At 38.9% G+C, this 22,686-nt stretch overlaps 1 protein-coding gene across 6 annotated transcripts in view; it reads right to left on the bottom strand.

Moving 5' to 3' along the window:
- The window catches only part of LOC126249051 (biogenesis of lysosome-related organelles complex 1 subunit 3), a 69,279-nt gene extending 47,934 nt beyond the window's left edge, over positions 1-21,345 (bottom strand). For 2 of the 6 annotated variants that reach the window (XM_049950684.1, XM_049950682.1), the window contains exons 1-3: positions 21,035-21,331; positions 20,866-20,962; positions 3,109-3,243 (exon numbers count right to left, since the gene is read on the bottom strand). In XM_049950684.1, coding sequence (XP_049806641.1) covers positions 3,109-3,243; positions 20,866-20,962; positions 21,035-21,109 — 307 coding nt within the window. In that variant the 5' untranslated portion in view covers positions 21,110-21,331. Of the gene's footprint in view, positions 1-3,108; positions 3,244-20,865; positions 20,963-21,034 lie in introns of all 6 variants that reach the window. The other 4 variants (XM_049950683.1, XM_049950679.1, XM_049950680.1 and 1 more) reach the window with 3 other exon arrangements.
- Positions 21,346-22,686: the final 1,341 nt, after the last annotated feature.

Below are 22,686 nucleotides of genomic sequence, written 5' to 3' on the forward strand. Positions count from 1 at the left end.
TGATAGGGAGATACTTATAGAAAAGTGGACATCACCAATTGTGGAAGTCCAGTATGCAATTCTCATGAACGATGTGAAAAGGAAAAGGATAATGTGACTAAGGCAGAAGACAATATACTGACACACATAAATAAGAAATTAAGCACGAATGGAAAAATGCAAATTTGCTGACCCAAAGTTATGTTTAAGTGTTTATTGAAACAAATCAAACAATCTTTGCCAGAAGATTATGGGTACGAAACTCACTGAAACGTTGCGACAAGACGACGCCACAACTCGGCTGATAACCTGAGAAGAATTCATCAGTGGAATACGATGAGAAAGACTCCAATCGCATAAATCAAAACGACTTAAAAACTGTGAACTCCAATAATAGCAAACTGTTTATGCTTTCAGACAGTCATAATCATGGACTTGCAAATAAACTAAAAGAAAAAACTAATAAATGTTTGTGTGGTACAAGAAAGCTGGGGGAACCAGTCAGTGGCATTAAAAAGATGATGCAACTGCAGAGGTAAAAATACCTACCATGACCTTGAGACACAGTCATGTATTTATACAGAAAGACAAAGTGCCAATAATCAGTTTGCTAAAATCTGCACACATTTTAAAAACTTGAAATGCTGCTGTGAGTAATACAGGATGCAATATTCCACACACAACACAGACTACGCTTGAACAGCTTGGGAGAAGAATATCTGGATTACATAAAAACCAGGGGAGGGGGAACCCCCTCCCCCCCCCTCCACACACACACTAATGTAACTCCAAAACTAAAATGATAACTGCAACACCATCACCAGACACAACAGGAACAACAAAAATACCTCAAAAAGAAATAGAAGTGAGAACCACCATTAGTGTCAGCAAAAAAGACAAGGAGTCAACAGAAACAACAATGGATAGTGAGATGAATGACAAGACAATTATAGCTCCTCATCATTCAAATGATTTTTTAGTTGAAGACAAGAAAAACAAAACTACTTCAAGGTAAGCAGTGCTCCGTATAAAGGAAGGTATTACATATGAAGTTAGAAGTGGCATTAGTTCATTAAGTGAGGAAAAGACATGTAGAGATATCAACTATAGAGATAAGCAGCCACTGTGTTTTGAAGATTAACTATACTATTTGTTTATAATTCTCTTGCAGATGAAAGATTAGAGGGTGGTTTGATTAGTCCAGTAAAAAAGAACAAAACTTCTTTTTTCATAAACAACTCACATTATTGCTCAACAGTCTCCTTTGATGGTTATACACACTTGCAGAAGTGACCCTCCAGCTTTTGCATCCAATTGGAAAAATACTTTCTGTCAAACTCTGCAAAATACTCTTTATATATATATATATATATATATATAGTTAAGGCTCACCGGCCACTTTACCTTCTTCTTCTTCTTCTTCTTCTTCTGTGCGAATGCACAAACAGTGCCCAAACTCTTACGGGAATCAGCAACGTGCCGCGAGCAGTGAGTTTAATGGGTGGGGGCACTACGAATGTAGTGCGGGACAATACGTTGAGAATGTGGGTTTCGCAGGAGGCGTGCCAGAGATAAATCCCTGCAGTCGCACTATCCTCCGTGTCCTCGGTGGCTCAGATGGATAGAGTGTCTGCCACGTAAGCAAGAGATCCCGGGTTCGAGTCGCGGTCGGGGCACACATTTTCATCCGTCCCCATTGACGTATGTCAATGCCCGTAAGCAGCTAAAATACTCTGACTGCAACTTACTTCCTCATTCAATGAAAATCAACCAATGGAAAATCCAGGATGAAGTGTAACAATATTATGAGAATGAAAGTTGCTACTCACCATACAGCAGAGATGCCGAGTCACAAAAAGACTGTCACGAATAAAGCTTTTGGCCAAAAAGGCCTTCGTCACCCGCCCGGTTAGGCGTGCGGTCTACCACACTACTTTCCAGGCAGGAAGGCGTGCCAGGCCCCGGCACGAATCCGCCCGGCGGATTAGTGTTGAGGTCCAGTGTGCCGGCCAGTCTGTGGATGGTTTTTAAGTTGGTTTTCCATCTGCCTCGGCGAATGTGGGCTGGTTCCCCTTATTCCGCCTCAGTTACACTATGTCGGCGATTGCTGTGCAAACACTTTCTCCACATACACCGTAATTACTCTACCAAGCGAAAATTGGGGTTACACTCGTCTGGTGTGAGACGTTCCCAGGGGCCGAACTGCACAATAACCATAGGTTTGGTGTGTGGCGGCAGTAGGGTGAGTGGACTGCTGTGGCCTGTTGTGGGGTTGTGAACCACTGAGGGCTACGGCAGGGACGAAGCCTCTCTGTCTTTTCTAGGCTCGCAGTTCAATACGGTAATACAAGGCCTTCATTAACAATAAACGACGCGCGTGCACACACACACACACACACACACACACACACACACACACACACACACACACACACACACACACACACTCACTCTCTCTGCAGTCTCAGGCAACTGAAACCCCACTTAATGGCCGAAAGCTTTATTTGTGACAGCCTTTTTGTGGTGCCTATCTGCAACTCAGCTTCTCCACTATATGGTGAGTAGCAACTTCCTTTTTCATAATCTCGTTACATTCAAAGAAAACTCCTTCCCTGCATTCCAAAGTTTCTAGTAAGGGAACAGGAAGTAGTCAGTTGAGTTTAAATCTGGTGAATAGGGTGGATGAGGAACCAATGCAAAACCCAACTGATGCACTTATGCCATTATCGTCACTGATGTGTGTGATGATGCATTATCTCGGTGAAAGAACACTGTTTCGTGCCAACCTCAGTTTTTTTCCAGCCAACACTAGTTTCAGATGATACAGCATAATAGTGACTGGTTATGTTTCTGCCTTTTTACTACTAATCTACGAGGATTATTCCCAGGGAATCCATCCTGGATTTTCCACTGTTTGTACTTTGAATAACAAGTTTATAATGACAATATTCCCCTCAATGTAAATGTGTGTCAAGATAGGTTCAATGAATTCACTCCTTTACACAAAGCAGACTTACCAAAGAAACACAAAAGCAATAATTACACACACACACACACACACACACACACACACACACACTTATGCACATAGTATTACTTCATGCATTATTTATTCTATGATAAACTCACGCAATTTTTTATGCAGCAATGAGCTGTATTTGCTTTCCGATTTCTTTCCCTTATAGCCTTTTTTCACATTTGTTGTCAGCGAAGTTTCTGAAGAAACACTTGCAGCACTACTGATGCTGCTCACACTACCAGGTTCTGAAATATGAGAAATGTACACTAGTGGTGAGACTTTGGGAATAGGTTAAGTATAGGAAAGACTAGTGCCAGTTGCTGAATGCTATTAAGAATTAAAGACATAAATGTCATCTACCTCTATTTCTAAAAACATTTGTTCTCTGCAATAATTTAACTAAAAGTATTCTCTGCATAGCTTGGAGGGAATTTAAGGAAACAGAATTTTGCAAGTTCAGTCTGTTGCACAAGCTAAATGATGAATGCCTACACAATTTCATTGTGTTAACAACTGAATAATTTTGTACGCAAATTTTAAAATAAGTAAAAAACTGGAACAAAATAAATTCTCCTTCCTAATCTCATACGTGTGGGCAATAATACATATATAGTTATTGAGTAACTTAGATTTATCAACAAAATGACAGGAGCAACATTGATTCATATGCCAAGAAACCAGAAATAGATACGATCCAAATACGTGTACAAAGTAGTAGTTTATTCCAACTTTTTTAATTCACTGAAGGCAGTTTCTTTGTTTAATTAGGAATGAGCCAATTATTTTCAGATTATTAAATAGCCACTCAACAAGTGATTAGATAAACGGTGTGGGAGGCAGACAAGTGAGTAATGTACAATAGTCTGATACTGTCCAACATTAAATGAGAGCTTACCAGCCTGAACTCAAGGTGGTGCTGCTATCAATATGACATGTGTAAGTACAAATTTCTTTCACATCCATAATATCACAACAAAAATTAAAACAGATACTTTAAATTTCTATTTATCTGTTTTGTTAAGTGGAGCACTCAAATGGCTTGCTCTGCAAATTCTGTGGCTTTATGTATACTCCAAAAACATTTATTACTTGAAACTCTGAAGTATCCTCCCTCCCCAACTACAAGTAAAGGTAAACTAAAACCGAGATATAAATACCTGAAAATCATGACTTTTAGCTAGAAGGCTGGAAAAATAGCAGATATACCTCTGAGATGAACTGGAACAAATCCTTTAATTTACACACTATACAACAGCAACAATATTCCACCAGAACACACTAAATTGAGGCTGGCAAGAAATCATTGCTATTATTCACGAGAGGAAGAATCAGGCAAGCATTGGGAGATGTCCACAAAAGCTCGTACCTCGTATATGCTCAGTGTAATTTTGAAAGCTTTCTCAATAAAAGCTAGGTAAGACAAGTTCAGCTGCCCACTGCAATGTCAAGTTATCAATGGTATGCAGTAAACAATTTATGAAATTAATTACTAATAATATGAGTAGCGAACAGCACATACACGGCTTTGGGAAGGATCTCTATCACAAATTCAGCATTACTAAAGACGACATTACATATAACTGAATTTAATGTAGAGTGCATAAATGAGAGAAATTCTCTAAATGACTTGATTGTATTAACAGTCACAAGTGAATTTTCTATGCATCAATTAAAATAATTCTGGTGTGCATTTCTGAGATTCCCATGTTAGGAGAATTGCTGTCATCCACTCAAGTCTTCCTCAGACTCATGCTCACTGTATTGGCTTTTCAGCTGGGGAATATGTAGGCATGGCACGCAAAGTGACCAGGCCAACAGTTTTGCTGCTTTGTACTTAACTGGGTTGTCAACGGTAAGGTACTGATTGGCAACAAATGATTCCAGGATATAGCTGATGGTAAACAAATGGTTTCCATAATAAGCAAAATGCACAAGAAACACAGGTGGCTGCTGCTGCTTCTCCCTTAAGCACTACACCTTCATGACTACCTCCACTGAAAAGCAACTTCCTACTCCACTTATCAGTGCTGCATTTTATCAAGTGTAAGATCAGTAATATGTATGCCAAATTTGCCGATAACTCAACACCCATCTTTAAATTTGGGGGAAGACCACTGAGTGACCACTGACCACTGGGATCAGGGCTGGATCTAGGGAGTGGGGAGGGGGAATGGGGCACTTGCCCCAGGCAGCAAATTTTAGGCACAGTTTCATTTTTTGGTTAAGTATAAAATATTTGTTTCTGCTAAACTTCAATAAAAATAATTATTACAGAACTAAAAAAAAGTGCAATCAAAAAGTAATACCAGTCCATAACACTGAAGTTTCTCCAAGTTGACAGGGAAATGGCCTCAGACATGACACGAGTGCTGCCTATTTCCTGCCATCACATGACATTCCATTGTTTGCTAACTGCTACTGGTGTTTTATTGATCTCCATTGTTTTGACAATTTTTATGTATTTAAATTTGTTAAATAACTTCCATAATCACAGATACTTGAAAACGAAGTAGTGGAGTGACGTGTAGAAAAAGATGGAAGAAAGTAAGTGAGGCATTTTCCCAAACACGACAATTGGATTCATCTTTCACGAAGTCCGCTGCCAGTAACGAGAACCAGCTATTGTGTAAGATTATATTCCATAATCACAGCTCGTAATGGATACCTCCAAGCTGACGACTAGTATCGAACACTCCTCTTGACCCGACCACTGTAGTATAAATACCAACTCAAACTCGTACAGACTTTGTAACAGATGTTTTGTCAACAGTAAAAGCCTCTGCTATCCATGCAACAATTTTACTACTATCCTCTGCAATGACTTTAATCTTTTAAGATTTCTGTGCTTAATCCTTTCAAGACATTATCTCACCTGGAGGGAAGGAAGGAACGAACGAACAACCCTAAGCACGAGAGGCGCCGATCTTAATATCTTACTTGATAGCCAAACTCTCGAGACATTCTGACCGCCTCACGAGATGTGAGTATTAGAAATGCTCCATTTCCAAAGTACAGCACACTGACTGTTTAAAATGATATTTTCCATTCGTGTGCTGTGACATTCAAAACATTAACTTCGACTCTACATTTACACTGAGTAGCAGGCTTTGTGACTCGGTCTATTACTTTATTGTGCAAGAAGTCAAACCATCTTATCATTCCCATTTTACTCTGCAACCATGGAATAACTTGTATATCTTCTTGACAGTCACGGTGCACGACACAAAACTGCCTTGCAATAATACAATGAAGCTCCAATGAAACTGGTATAGGCACGCGTATTCAAATACAGAGATATTTCAACTGGCAGAATACGGTACTGCGATCAGCAGTGCCTATATAAGACTACAAGTCTCTGGCACAGTTGTTAGATTGGATACTGCTGCTACAATGGCAGGTTATCAAGATTTAAGTGACTCAGAACACTGTGTTATAGTCAGCACACCTGCAACGGGACACAGCATCTCCAAGATAGCGATGAAGAGGGGATTTTCCTGTACAACCATTTCACGAGCATACCACGAATATGCGAATGCAGTCTTTCTCGGCATATTCCACTGATAAATTCTTCTCGGGTCATCACTTCTGGCGAAGTGTCAGAAGATGACGGGTACAAAACTCATTGAAACGTTGCGACAAGATGACGCCACCACTCGGCTGATAAACCGAGAAGAATTCATCATACCACGAATATCAGGCATCCGGTAAAACATCATACCTCCAACATCACCAGGAGAAGATCCTGCAAGAACAGAACCGACAACAAATGAAGAAAATCGTTCGACATGACGGAAGTGCAACTCTTCTGCAAATTGCTGTAAATTTCAATACTGTGCCATCAGAAAGCGCCAGTGTGTGAACCGTTCAATGAAACATCATCGATATGGGCTTTTGGAGCTGAAGGCCCACTCACGTACCCTCGACGAGTCGTTTCAAATTGTACTGAGCAGATGGACATGCACAGGTACGGAAACAACCTCGTGAATCCGAGGACCCTGCATGTCAGCAGGGGACAGTTCAAGTTGGTGGAGGCTCTGTAATGGTATCGGGTGTATGTAGTTGGAGTGATATGGGACTCCTGATACATCTAGATATCACTATGACAGGTGACATCCTGTTTTTATCACCTGCATCCATTCGTGTTCATTTTGCATTCCGGCAGACTTGGGAAATTCCTGTAGGACAATGCAACACCCCACACATCTAGAATTGCTACAGAGTGGCTCCAGGAACATTCTCCTGAGTTGAAACACTTCTGCTGGCCACCAAACTCCCCACACACAAACATTGCTGAGCATATCTGGGATGCCTTACAACACGTTGTTCAGAAGAGATCTCCACCCCTTCGTACTTTAACAGATTTATGGACAGCCCTGAAGGATTCATGGTGTCAGTTCCCTCCAACACTACTTCAGACATTAGTAGAGTCCATGCCACATCATTTTGTGGTACTTCTGCACGCTCGCCGGGGCCCTACGTGATATTAGGCAGGTGCACCAGTTTCTTTGGCTCTTCAGTGTATTTAGGAAGATACCAAATGAGATTAAATACTATCAGAATCATGAGCAGGCTAAAATTTCATGTAACATTCCTGAAGACAAAGAGTGGAAAACATAAGGAAAAAATGATTCAGAACAGTCAAAAATAAGCAAGTACAAGTAACAAATATTGATACCTTTTTTTTTGGGTGAGTGCAACGTTCATGCTTATTGAAGTCAAAGAAAGTGATCTCAAAAATTTCAGCATTGGCTTGAGGATTCCCTACTGGAAAATTTTATGTTATCAATGATACATTATAACAGTCAACAGTTTGCAACAAAAGTTTCTCTAGGAAACATGACATTACTGACTGGCTAAAATGAAAGAATATTTGGATTCTAGACAACATGGGTAAACTGGTGGGATTTGTGAATATGGAAATGGAGTTCTAAGGCTGCCACTACATCTACATCTATACTCTGCAAACCACTGAAGTGCATGGCAGAGGGTATGTCACATTGTACCATTTATTATGGTTTCTTCCTGTTCCATTCAGTTTGGAGTGCAGGAAGAATGATTGATTGAATGCCTCTGTGGATGCTGTAATTATTCTAGTCTCATCCTCACGATCCCTATATGAGTGATATGTAGAAGATTGTGGTATATTCCTATGAGTCATCATTTCAAGCTGGTTCTTGAAACTTCATTAACAGACCTTTCTTGGGATAGCTTACGTCTCTCTTCAAGTCAGGCAGTTCAGTTTCTTCAGCATCTCTGTGACACTATCCATGGGTCAAATGAACCTCTGACCATTCTTGCTGCCCTTCTCTGTATAGGTTCATAATGAATGGTTTGTGGGGCACTCAACTGCACGGTTATCAGCGCCCGTACAAATTCCCAACCTTTGCTCAGTCCAATCTTGCCACTTTCATGAATGATAATGAAATGATGAGGACAACACAAACACCAAATCATCTCGAGGCAAGTGAAAATCCCTGACCCCACCGGAAATCTAACCCAGGACCCCGTGCTAGGGAAGCGAGAATGCGACTGCGATACCATGAGCTACAGACAGGCATAGGTTCAATATTCTGTTAGTCCTATTTGGTATGGGTCCCACAAATCTTCAGCAATATTCCAGATTGAGTCACGAGTGATTTTTAATCAATTTTCTTTGTAGACAGTGTGTACTTCTACCAATAAGCACAAGTGTACCATCTGCTTTATGCACGACTGAGTCTATGTGATCATTCCATATCATACCCCTACAAAGTGTTACACCCAGGTATTTACACAAATTGGTCAATTCAAACAGTGAGTCACAGATATTAAAGCCATAATACACTAGATTTTTTTTTGTGAAGTGCACAGTTTTATACTTCTAGATATTTAAATGATTTGCCAATCTTCACACCACTTTGACATCTTATCAAGATCTGACTGAATATTTATGCAGCTTTTTTCAGACAGTAATTCGTTGTAGATAACTGCATCATACACAAAAAGCCTGAGGTTACTATTAATATTGTCTGCAAGATCATTAATATACAACATGAACAGCAACAGTTACAACACACTTCCTAAGCGCACACTCAAAGTAACTTCTACTGACTCCCCATCCAGGATAACATACTGCAGGCTTCTTACCAAAAAGTCCTCAATCCAGTCACAAATATAACTTGACACCCCATTTAGCATTGGAGGGCAGTGTGGAGGGTAAAAATCGTAGAGGGAGACCAAGAGATGAATACACTAAGCAGATTCAGAAGGATGTAGGTTGCAGTAATACTGGGAGATGAAGAAGCTTGCACAGGATAGAGTAGCATGGAGAGCTGCATCAAACCAGTGTCAGGACTGAAGACCACCACCACCACCACCACCACCACCACCACCACCACCACCAACAACAACAACAACAACAACAACCTCCATATGAACAAATTTTTGACAATACGCATAAGTGTGTCACTGAGTGAAATGCTTTTGCAAAATCAAGAAATACTGCAATCACCTGACTGCCTTAATTCAAACCTTTCAGTATGTTATGCGAGAAAAATATGAGCTGAGTTTCAAATGATTGATGTTTTCAGAATTCACACTGGTTGGCATGGAGGAGGTCATTCTGTTCAAGATACCTCATTATGTTTCAACTCAGAGTATGTTGTAAGGCTCTACAATAAATTGTTGTCAAGGACATTGCTTGGTAGTTTTGTATATCAGTTCTGCCTTTCTTGTAGAACTGTGCTTTCTTTCAAGAACTGGGCATGGTTTTTTGTTTACGGAATGTATGACAGATTACAGTTAGCCCCTCTTCTAAGTCAGCCACAAATTCAGTACAGAACCTGAAGGGATTCCATTGGACCCTGAGGCTTTGTTCAACTTTAACAATTTCAGCTGTTTCTCAACACCACTGACACTAACACTTATTTCACTTATCTTTGTAGTGGTACGAGGATTAAATTGGGACAATTTTTCCAGGTTTTCCCTTGTGAAGGAACATTTGAAAACAAAGTTAGGCATTTCAGTTTTGCTCTGCTACCCTCAATTCCAGTTCCTGTCTCATTCACTATGGACTGGACACTAAACCTGGTGCCACTAACAGCCTTTACATATGACCAGGATTTCTTTGGCTGTTGTGAAAGATCATTTGACAATATTCTGCTGCAGCAGTCACTGAAGGCTTCAAGCATTGCTCTCTTGAGAGGGAAACTAGTTTCATTACCACCTCTCATGTGTTGTCCTACACCTATTATGCAATAGTTTTTATTTCTTTAGATTTGTTTACAGTGACTGTATACCATGGAGGCTCGACTGGGTATGTATCTACCCAATGTACAGTAAATCATTCTTTTAAACTTGAGCCATAGTTCCTCTACATGCTCTTGCCCTGTGCTGAAAGTATGACATCCCTCACTGTAGCCACAACCGCATCATGGGCACTATTACCAGGTTTGATGCAGACAGCCTCAAAGAGCTCAGGACTATTTGTCGCCATTAGATCCAAAGTATTTCCATCATGAGTGGGTTCCGAACTATCTGTTCTAGGTAGCTTTTAGAGAAGCATTTAGAAATGTTTCACAAGATGTCTTATCACACCCACGTCAACAGTGAAAGTGTTTCTTGAACTGGTGATGCAACAGCAGCAGTAGTGCTGAACTGTGGCACTTTAACAGAGATATTGGGCACATCATATCGCAGATGACAAAAAAACATATATAGAGGCATAATATAAGAAGAGGTCTAGTTTGGGAAGGCTAGGACATGTAATTGGACATGACTTTATAGTAGGAACCATTCTGGATATTGCATTCAGTAATTTAAATAGAACATGGAAAACCTGGATCAGGATGACTCAGTGTGGATTAGAGCCCCCATACTTGTTACCAACAGTACAGTCTTATTCAGTTCATTCGTATTGTAAGGAGGGGAGGATGTTTTGTACTATACCAGGAAGCAGTGAAAGTGGCAACTGACTGAATAGGTCAGATCCTCCCATCCCTCATCTTCCTTCCACTTTTAAGTGCCAATGAGATGCTTTTGGCCCAGTTTGGCTTGGTCCATGAGTAAGCTCTCACTGCTGCCACAGTGACATTTCCACCATGGGTGCTGAACAGGTAGCATGTTAAGAAGCAACAGCTAATAAATGAATACCTATCGTCAACACAGTTTGTGAGACAATGCTGCACTTCATTTATGCTTCTGCTGGTATGGCTTTGCAAATTTGTTGCTACCCACTATCTAGCATTTACTCGTGTGTGCTGCATGGAAGTGTGTGTCTGCAAAGAGATCAGTGATTTTCATCAGTTAGTACCACTATTTTTTTTGAGAGATACGATAACAGTTTCAAGACACACAGAGCCAAATAAAGAGTGATGTACACAAGGTATGCAAATTTCTTCTGACCTTAAATACAATGCCAGCAGAAACAAAATCTTACTGGCACCACAGGCTGCAACAACAAGGACATGTGGTGTTTCACTATGAACTTTGTGAAGTACAGACAATGGAAACCTGTGATGAAGAAATGAAATTTCAATCTTCATGATAAGATAAGGGGAAGAACAACTCACCAATCTGCAAGACTTTGCGAAAGCTGTCTTTTATATTCGAATTTTGTGACTGTGGAGAGTATCCTACAATGCAAAAGGTGGCATGTTTTACACAACAAGATTGCTTTCACAAGGGGCTTCCATTTGAGTGGAAGAATTCCAAAATCTATCAGATTTAGGTACACAAAATGCAACAATGGACAATGCATTCTGATAGAGGGATCCAATATTGAAGCAAAGAAGAAAATCTATCTTGAGACCTAGTTCAATCAAAATTGCAGCACAAAGTATCAAAAAACAATAGCAGGTTTTATGTACTGACTGGCAAACAAAACAGACATTGTCATGCAGGATCATCTGACTATGGCTTTATCAAAAGAGCAAAACTAATATTTGTACCCTGCAAATCCAGCAAGAATATTTCATTAAGACACGAATACCAATTAATGTAAACAATGTTTTTTTATTTATTTTATCACATTTTATGTGGTTTAGGAGAAGACAGGTCATCACAATTAATGCCATTCATCACTAATGAAAAATGGAGGCAATTCCTTACTGAAGTGTAAACAAGGAAGAAATTGCATAGTGACCAGAAGAGAAACATATTTCAATTTCAGACCATTACACAAAAGTGAAGATATTAGAGGAAGTCCGGCACCTCGAGCACCTTTATAATCAATACGAACTTGACAGCTTAGCAACAGAAATTACCCACGAAGTTTAAATGCTGCCCCCTTACCACTGCCAATACAAGCCGATAGGAAATGTGTGAAACCCAGCAAAAGTAAGCCGCATTCACAAACTGCTCATTCAGAACGAAAGATGTGAGGAAATTACCTGAAGCAATTGATGTTACAACAGAAGACTGGATTAAGTGTATATGTGACGCTGAAAACCTGCAAGAAAATGAATTTCTGAAGCAAGGAATCCGAGAAAAATGCGTTGAAAGCATTGACATCGCTTCAAATTACTCCTCTGAGAGTGAGTCTTCAGAACTGAACAATTAACATACTGACTGCTAAGAGGCCTCTGACAGTGCAGCAGAACTGCTTATTGTGGCCATTCCAGCCACACAGCACACAACTTGGGTAACAGCAATAAATGTTATATCATTTGTTCTACATCCTCCCCAATGCTGTTAAACACTATTCTCTCTTTCAACCCTGTATCTTCCTGCTCTGCCCCCCCCCCCCCCCCAAAAAAAAAACACTATCAATACAAGGCAGAACGGCTACCGGGCGTATACCACCTATACTGGTGTGCTTGTCAGTGTTTGCTTTGGAGAGCAGAGTTGGGTTGATTTGGGAGGGAGGGGGGGGGGGAGGAGACCAAACTGCAAGGTCATGGGTCTCATCGGATAGGGAAGGAAGTCGGCCGCACCCTTTGAAAGGAAACATACCAGCATTTGCCTGAGGCAATTTAGTGAAAACGTGGAAAACCTAAATCAGGACGGCCAGACGCAGGATCCAACCGTCGTCCTCCCGAATGAGAGTCCAGTGTGCTAACCACTGCACGATCTCACTCGGTCGGAGGGTAGAGTGTTTCCTGCTTTGTGCCACAGTTAAAACTAATGTGTAAAGTGTAGGAACACAAACGTTCACTTAATCTAAAGCAAAACAAGCTTTAAAATTTAATCTACCAGCAATAATAACATATTTGGCTTTAATATACCTTCTAAAACATAAGAGACTACATTAATATAGAGAGGCTCAAGCTTCACTACAGTATTTTCATGACATATGGCTTCATAGCAATAATAAATTGTTTAAATGAAGTCTTTGTCTGCTTCTTATCCTAAATTCAATACTACAGTGTGCTACCTGCAGATTTCAGATATTATCATTCTCCACTGAACACCGTGTAACATACTGAGCACACATGTGGCAGACAGCATTGCCTGATGACAGTTTGTTGGGATTGGCTGGACACAGACACAAACTGGGAAAAGACTTCTGATCTGTCGCGGCTGAGGTGTGCGGCGAGATCACAAGTGAGAAAACTGTGCAGAAAGGTGGAGTGGGGTGCCTTCTACACCTGCCCCTCCAGCCACCACTTTCACTGCTCCCCAGCATACTTCGTTTTTCCACCTTCAAATATGTCATTACCATTTACATATCAATTTCTATCACTTACGGTGCAGCAGTCACCAAAACAATGAACTCGTTGTCGGTATCAGTTTCACTTTTTTGTTTTTAACAGCAACTGCATAACTGCCAGCTGCAAGAACATCTAGCATACTGCATGTCAGCCAGCAATAACATTGCCTTGTCAAGAAATATTTTATTTTAAACATTGTTTTGGGTTATAAAGTAAGGATATAAAACTTGGAGCATTGAATCAGGACATACAACTAGATGAGGGAACATTTGTGCCGGTAAGTGTTCTTCAAACTCCTCCAGAGGGATAAACCAATATAGCTGTTCTAGTGATTGGTTTATGATAGTGTGGTCAAATAATATCAGGCTTTTAAAGGTATTTTGGAATGCTCTGCATATTTTGGCAGTTAGCTGTCAGTCTCAACAGCAAGAGATTATCAGCTACAGGTACCATCTTAACAATTCTTAAAGTATGTGATATTTCCGTACATGATTACATTGTCCCCCCCCCCCCCCCAACATTGATGAACATTATCTACAAGGTCATTTACACATACTGATTGAACAGTCCTACTGCACTTCCTCAAGGTACACATCTTACTACCTTCACAGCAGCAAAGATATACCTAGATGTGAATATCTTATCACAATATAACACGAAAACAATTTATTGCAGGAGAGGCATAAGCTAGCTTTGTTCACTGGAGGTTTTTTTTCTGAGGGGGGGGGGGGTGTCTCACTACAGAATGTGACCCACACTTCAGTGTTGCTCACACAGCTCCAATGCTTTAGAAGTCATATGTGAGAAAATGGAATTTGCACAAGCACATTTCACACATGTTTAAAGGAAGGCAGGAAGATTAATGTTATAGTATTGTCAATGATTCCACTACAGATGGAACACAAGACTGTAGATTAGATTAGATTAATATTAGTTCCATGGATGATGAATACGATATTTCGTAATGATGTGGAACGAGTCAAATTTTCCAATACATGACATAATTAGGTTATGTTAACAACATACTTAAGTTAATATAACAACTTTTTTATTTTTTGTGTTTTTTTATTTTTTATTTTATTTATTTTATTTTCTTAATTTATATCTAAAAATTCCTCTATGGAGTAGAAGGAGTTGTCATTCAGAAATTCTTTTAATTTCTTCTTAAATACTTGTTATCTGTCAGACTTTTGATACTATTTGGTAAGTGACCAAAGACTTTAGTGCCAGTATAATTCACCCCTTTCTGTGCCAAAGTTAGATTTAATCTTGAATTTGGAATTATTATATCATTGATGTACACAATGAACAGAAAAGGCCCAATAATACTTCCCTGAGGGACTCCACAGTTAAGAATTTTATAAGATGATTTTACTGTTTGTATAAGTCCCCCGGTTGTATGATACAACTTAACACATTGTCGCCTGTCAGCAAGGTATGATCTTAGTAAGTCTAATGCCACTCCTCTGACCCCATAAGTTTCTAACTTATGTAGAAGAATGGAGTGATTTACAGTATCAAAAGCCTTAGATAGGTCTAGAAAGGTGCCAATAACTTTGTTTCCATCATCAAGTTTATTCAATACTGCTTGAATAAATGTGGCTATGGCTGTTACTGTAGACTTGCCCTTCCTGAAACCGTGTTGAGAACTTTTTAATATATTGTACTTACAGAAAAATGATTCCATTTGATCAAGAAATAGCCTTTCCAACAACTTACTAAGTTCTGATGTCAATGAAATAGGCCTATAATTTTGTACATCAGCAGTTTTTCCATTTTTGTGCACTGGTCTTATTTCAGTGACTTTTAGCAAGTCAGGAAATGACCCCTATCTGAAAGAGCCGTTTATTAAATGTTGCTATAATCTTTCAGAAATTTGGCTGAGATGTCATCCCAGCAAACTGGATGTACTTGCTTTTAAGTTGGAGATGGTTCTCAGGATTTCCTGTTCTGTAACACACCTCAGGAAGAACGAATTACTGGGATTTAGCACCTGCGGTGGGTTGATCACATCCTCCTTACTCATATTACTAAATTGATCTATGAATCTCTTGCATACTTCTTTTGAGTCACTAACCAATTTTTCATTGCCCCTTATTATTATGTTGTTACACAATGCCTTGTCATTCCCCCCACTTTCCTTCTTTACTATATTCCCCACTGTTTTGCTAACATTACAGGATTGACTCATCTGTTCTGCATACTTCTGTGCCTTTAATGTCTTAAGTGCTTCCCTATAGGTTTTTATACAGGCTTTGTATTTAGACTGAAAGTACTGCAGTTTGGTGTCTTTAAAAAGAATATATAGATCATTCATGTCATTCTTTACTTTCATCACATTAGGGGGGAGTTTAAGATTCCTGGAACTGTCAGTTTTCTTTAGTATTTTGACCCTTGGGCATACTTGATTTAGACAATGGGTTAATGTTGTATAAAATATTTCCCACTTTTCATTAATGTCTTCTTTTGCATATAGGCCTACCTGATAACAGTTTGTGTGTGCCAGTCTTTCCTTTAATGCATGATAGTCAAGCTTTCTTTTATAAGTAAATTGTTCCTTATGAGATACTATTTCTTTGTCAGTGTAAAGCTCTAGGACTAATGCACTATGATCCGAAATGTGGTTCTCAACAGTTCGAACTACAAGGTCCTCCTTACTTAAGTTTGTAATAACATGGTCAATACATGTCTGAGAGTCACCTGTAATTCTTGTTGGAGTTGAATTCACGTGGTTGTAATTATAGGACTGTAATATATCAATATATCTAAGGTAACTTACACTATTAGTTAAGGAGTCAATGTTCACATCCCCTACTATTATAGTCTGTTTTTTATGAGGTGAGAGTTTATCAATAAGTTCCTCTAAATGGCAAAAGAATTCTTCCATGTTACTGTTAGGGGATCTGTACAGGCTAGCTATTATTAAACTGCTATATCTGAGCTTTATTCTTATGGCAGCTATTTCAAAGACCATCTCACGTGCAAGTTTATCTATCCAATCAATTTTTTCGCACTGGACATTATTTTTGACATAAATACCAGCACCACCACATTTATGTTGTTCCCTACAATAGACACTGACAATTTTATAATTACTTAAATTAATGCTGCACAATTACTCAGTTTTGCACCCGAGTTCATTCACAAGATAAACATGAGGGCTACTAACACTTAGAAATTAGTCAATTTGTTCAATTTTATTGGTAATATATTTGATTTCTGATTTGTCTCTCCCAAGGTTTGCGATGATTCTAAGTCCAAATGTGGTTGAACTACGTTGTTTTAGGAGTTCCAAAATGTGTTCTTTTCCTAGTTTAATTTCTCACCATTTTGGAAACAGGATTACAGAAGTGTCCGATACCACCCACCTGCTTTCATCCACGACGCCATTAACATGGCGGAAATGGCTATTCTTATAGTCTCCAATATGGCGCCTATGGTGTCCCAACATACACACGTCAATGAACACAAAAATATGTATAAATAAGACAATAACATGTCCCTTCTTAAATACAATCAAATTAATGGGACAACCACGCGAAATGGGGGTTTTAGGGTGGGGATAAGCTAAATATAACAGTAAAAAAAACACACCATATCCCAAAACAAAAAAACGAGGGGGGAAAAAATTACAAAATCTGCAGGAATCAGACACTTCCCTTGACCTACGTATGTCAACCACAGCTGACTATAGCAAAACACCAACACCTACGGCAAAGACTATGAAAATTGGAATCCGACATTTCCCTTGACCTATATAGGTCAATCACAGCTGATGATACCAAAACACCAATACCCACAACAAAAACTATGAAAACTGGAATCAGTTATTTCCCTTGGCCTATATAGGTCAACCATAACTATTGATACCAAAAGCCAACACCTCCAACTACGAAACCCAAAACCACAACACCTCAAAAATTCTAAAGTCAAACATACCTATGTAAGTTAAAACACATTCAATACAAAATAAATGCACAAAACATTACAACTCGACAAAAATAATCACACACACACACACACACACACACACACACACACACACACACACACACAGAGAGAGAGAGAGAGAGAGAGAGAGAGAGAGAGAGAGAGAGAGAGAGAGAGAGAGAGAGAGAGAGAGACTCTGGGTCAATCCCACACGTTCTCATGACAAATAGTACCCTTCACAATCTTACATCCGCCCCCATCTCCGATCGCAACATAGCCCTGTTATATTTCATCGTCATGTCCATATCTAACAACAGAAGCCACACAATAAATTAAATGTCTTACCGCACCACAAACAGCAAACTAACAACATGTAACGAAAATGCCAAACACAAAAAAAATTAATTGATAACGACTTAAAAAATTCCAAACCTTACATCCTGAACTACAAACACTGCCAACAACTTCACACATCCAACAACAAGGTTCAAATGAACCCAATACAACACATTACATTCAGCACACACTCGCACACCACCAGAGAACAGTATTGAACACAAGACAACATCTACAAACACAACCAAATCGATGAAATTTTAAACATTTTTATTGGCTGACGTCCAGCAACAATGTGTTAACCTACTTACTGGATGTATGAATAACCACCTCAGTTGTATAAAATTGTCAATTTCATCACGATTTCGACAGCACTAAGCCGGTCTTCATCAAAATAAAAATTATATAGGATTACATGTAATCACACCATGGGTGAAAAACATCTGAGCAAAAATGCTCTTGTCAAACAGAAATTGTCACAATAAAAAAAATTAAACTGTAAAAATGTAAGATACTTGTCAACTGAAATAAAATGTTCCAACAAAATACAATGGCAGCTGCGAGGTCGCTTAGAGCCAAGAACTGCATCAAACCTCTGCTACTGAGACACTCAACTCAAACTCTCCCATAATGACGTCACATACCATAACACTCTTACTTCATGGGTCAAAGCAGATTGGTGGAATCTGATGCTTGCATTGACCCATGGAATCTTCGCCACCCTGTTTATTAATTCCTCATCACATGTTACACTGATCATATGAGTAGTACCCCTATACACGGAACTGAATATGTCGTGTCTTCGCAATGATATTTTTAAGAATGTTACTCACCATTTCTTTTGTTTCTGTATGTATGTTTGGATCCATTACTAAACTAGAGTTATCTGCAAAAAGAACAGAGTCTGCTTGTGTGTTAGAAGACTTTTTACATATGAAGGGCTTATTTCAATAGTTGTACAAGTCCATATTTGTTCATTCTGAGATACAAAGTCCTAAAGTTAAACAAGCACTGAAAAATCTGTGCTCATTTAACTTTAAAACCTGTATCTCAGAATGAACAAAAATCGACTTGTACCACTATTGAAATAAGCCCTACATATATAAGGAACAATGGTGAACCTACTGTGGAACCCCATACATGATTCCCTTCTCCCCATAGAAATATCAAAGGAGTATGCTGGGTGAATAGAACTTTCTACAGTCTTTTGGATGTATATTACATCACCCATTCTTTGACTATAACATCAGTCCAACAAAACTTCAATTTATCTAGGAGCTTACTGTGATTCATACAGTCAAACACCTTAGATAGGTCGCAGAAAATACCAAGCGGGACTATTTTATTATGTAATTTGCTTAAAACTGTGAGTGAACATGTAAATGGCATTCTCAGTAGGGAAACTCTTCTGAAACCCAAACTGATGTGCTGAGGATATTATTGTTGCTAAGATGAGATACTAGTCTAGAATACATGACCACCTCTAAGATTTGGAAAATTGTCCAGCTGTGAAACAAGTTTGTAGTTATTAACATACCATCACCTTTCTTAAAGTGTAATTAAACAATGCCATATTTCTATCTGGCAAAATGCCTTGAGTTAGTGATGCATAACATATCCCAGATAAGACTGTTTATTACATGGGAAAAAATTTTAGTACTCTACTGGAAAAACCATCAAAACCAGATGAGAGTATTTTCAAGAGAATGTATAATGTTCTTAATTTCAGAAGGAGAAGTTAGTGATACATTCATAAGACAGTTTTGAGAGTCACTTTTCCCACGTACTGCTCCGATTTTTCCCTTTAATTATTTGCACTTGTGCTTTCTACTATATTTCAGAAAACGTTATTAAATCTATTCGCTGACAGCCCTGCCATTCAGTTCAATGGTGACATTACCCTGTGTGTGGGTTCCCTATATTATACATAACCTTATACCTGTTTTTGGAATAACTGATTATTGAAATATGTGCATGTTTCTTGTTGTTTTTCCAAAAATCTTTTTTAGTAATTCTAAATACTTTTAGTAGTGTGCAACTACCGCAGGATCTCTTAACTGTTCTTGCCAACACATTCATTCCCCTTTTCCTTTCACCTAATACTTAAATCCCTCTAGTACGCCTTTTTAACATGAGTGTTTAATGTCCTTTCTGATTAGCTTTTGAAGAAAGCTATTTTCAAATGATAATATGAATTTAACATGGGATAAATTTTATGTTAACATTTGGTTCAATATTTATTTCATCACCGTGTATCTCTTTTCAGCTATTCTTGAACACATCTGGCCTGGATTCAACTATTCTGACACCCACTGATGAGTGTCCATATTGTAAGGCATTATGTTATTTATCCTCAAAGAAATCTTGAGATGGAATTATAGTTGTTCTCCATACAAAAACAGTAGCCAGACGACTATCACGCTTGTGATATTTTGCACTTTAAATAATTTCCTTGCTCGAACTAAACAATGTTGGAAAATTATGTGAATGTACACCAACCTTTCCACTTATAAAATGGGTATATGCTCTTCAGTACACAAAGCACATAACATGAATTGGGGCTTGTGTACTACTAAATTAACACATAGGGAAGCCCAATTTTCTTTTATCTCCCCTATGTAGTTTTAGGTAGTGTACAATAGAAAGTAACTACGTTTAACACAAGTGGTAGGCATTATTTCTGTGCAAAAACACTTGGCATTGAAATTTGTTCTCTATTACTTAAATTGTTCATTATAAATACTAATTTATTTAGAAAATAATGTTATCACATATTTTCAGTATTTATTAATGGACTACTGATACACTACATCTATTCCAGTCGTAAATACTACACAGAAATACAAATGCCGACGACAAAATTTACAGAAGACACAAGACGCAATACATGCATGGTATTGAAAGTACTGCACATTAAACGAGCTGCATAACATCGCGAATGAGTTTACCAAAAACTGTACCAAAAAATGTTACCCTCGCGTTCTTCGTCCGACTCGGGCGCTTCTCCTGCGACTATTATGCCTTGCAAGTTGCTAGCACTCGAAGTTCCAGCCTGTTGGAATGGAGCATCCTGAAAAACAATGTATCTACAACAGTTGCAATACATTAACCACATACAAACAATTCACGAACATAGCACTACCGAAACGGCGAATTCCTCGCCACCACTGTCAGATTCCGGAGCTTCACCGGACACAATGTATGGCTTTTTCTCCATACTCCATCAACTTGCAACACACTTGACAGTTGACACTTGTACTTACTACTACGGGTGGCAAAAAATAACGTAGCTGATACAAATAACCGGTTGGCGGTTACTGAGAAATAACGGTTACTGTGATAACCGCTCATCTGATGCTGCAGTGACTTCAATAACTGCCAACAGTGCCTCGCGTCATCTGTTGACCGAATGTCGTACTACGCTTTCGCTTCAACTCATCGGAGATCTGGCGACGGAGAGACCCTTTGGAAGGCGTTCTATACGTCATGAGAATAACTGAGGCGCCATCTGTTGATAAGAACTGTGTACTATTTCGTGCGCCTTCGTTACTTTTAGCACAAACTATTAAATAAAGTTATTATCAGAGCGCTTGCTTATAGGAACTGCAGTACAGGCATCAATTAACAAGTACGGTCGTTCCCTTCAGCCACCGCCTTATATGTCCATTTAGCTTGGACGGGTAGTGCAAAGAGAGTTACCATATGGAATTCGAGCGACTGTGAAAATAACTATCAGAGATCGGTATTTTCTTCCGCTAGTTATCGTTATTAGCTCATAGTTCTTGTTCTCTTGCAGTTATCGGGCTACCATTACAGGCAATCTGGAAGTTGGTAACGGAATAACTCTGTGTTCCTGACTCGCTGATGTTTCCAGAGAGTATACGTACTAGAGCGAACAAATGTTGTCGTACTGCTTCGGAAATGCCCCTGGCCATCGCGAACGACAAATAACATGTTAGAAAGTATAACATAAAACATTTGAATACAATAATTATTATCCTCATCATTTGTCAGGAGATTGTCAAAATATGTGAATATATAACAGTAACTGCTAATATTTACAGAATTGATACACTGTCAGAATAAAACACAGTTATGCACTTTTAATAAATTTATCATACACAGAATACCTGATATTGACTGTTGCAACCAAGTGCTGTCAAAACTGAAATATAGCATAATTTTTACTTAAGCTGGTTTAACAGTCTCTATTAAGATATTCATCTACAGAGTAGGAGGACGGGTCAATGGAAGCGTCCGATTCCACCCGTCTGACGTAAAGGTGTTGTGGTGCACGGGGGGGTGGGGGGTGGGGTGGTGTGTGTGTGTGTGTGTGTGTGTGTGTGTGTGGTAAAGCTTTTTTTTTCTAGTTGTCATGTTTTGTGTATTTATGGAGTATTGAATGTGTTTTAATTTATGAAGGGATGTTTGATTTGTGGATTTTTGAGGTTGTGGTTTTGGTTTTATTTTTTGCAGTTGTAGGTGTTGGGTTTTTGGCATCAATAGTTGTGGTGGACCTATATAGGTCACCGGAAATGACCGATTCCCATTTTCGTAGTTATAGGTATTGGTGTTTTGGTATCGTCATCTGTGGTTGACCTATATAGGTCAAGGCAAATGTCCGATTCCAATTTCATAGTTTTAGTTGTAGGTATTGGTGTTTCGGTATCGTCACTTACGGCTGACCTATATAGTTCAAGGGAAGTGTCTGATTCCCTCTGGTTTTGTTGGTGTGATTTTTTTTTCTTTTTGTTCGTCATTTTGTGTTTTGGGATCGTGGTGTGTTTTTTTACT

The sequence above is a fragment of the Schistocerca nitens genome, chromosome 3 (genome assembly GCF_023898315.1).
Source record: "Schistocerca nitens isolate TAMUIC-IGC-003100 chromosome 3, iqSchNite1.1, whole genome shotgun sequence".
In the NCBI taxonomy this organism is placed as follows: Eukaryota; Metazoa; Arthropoda; class Insecta; order Orthoptera; family Acrididae; genus Schistocerca; species Schistocerca nitens.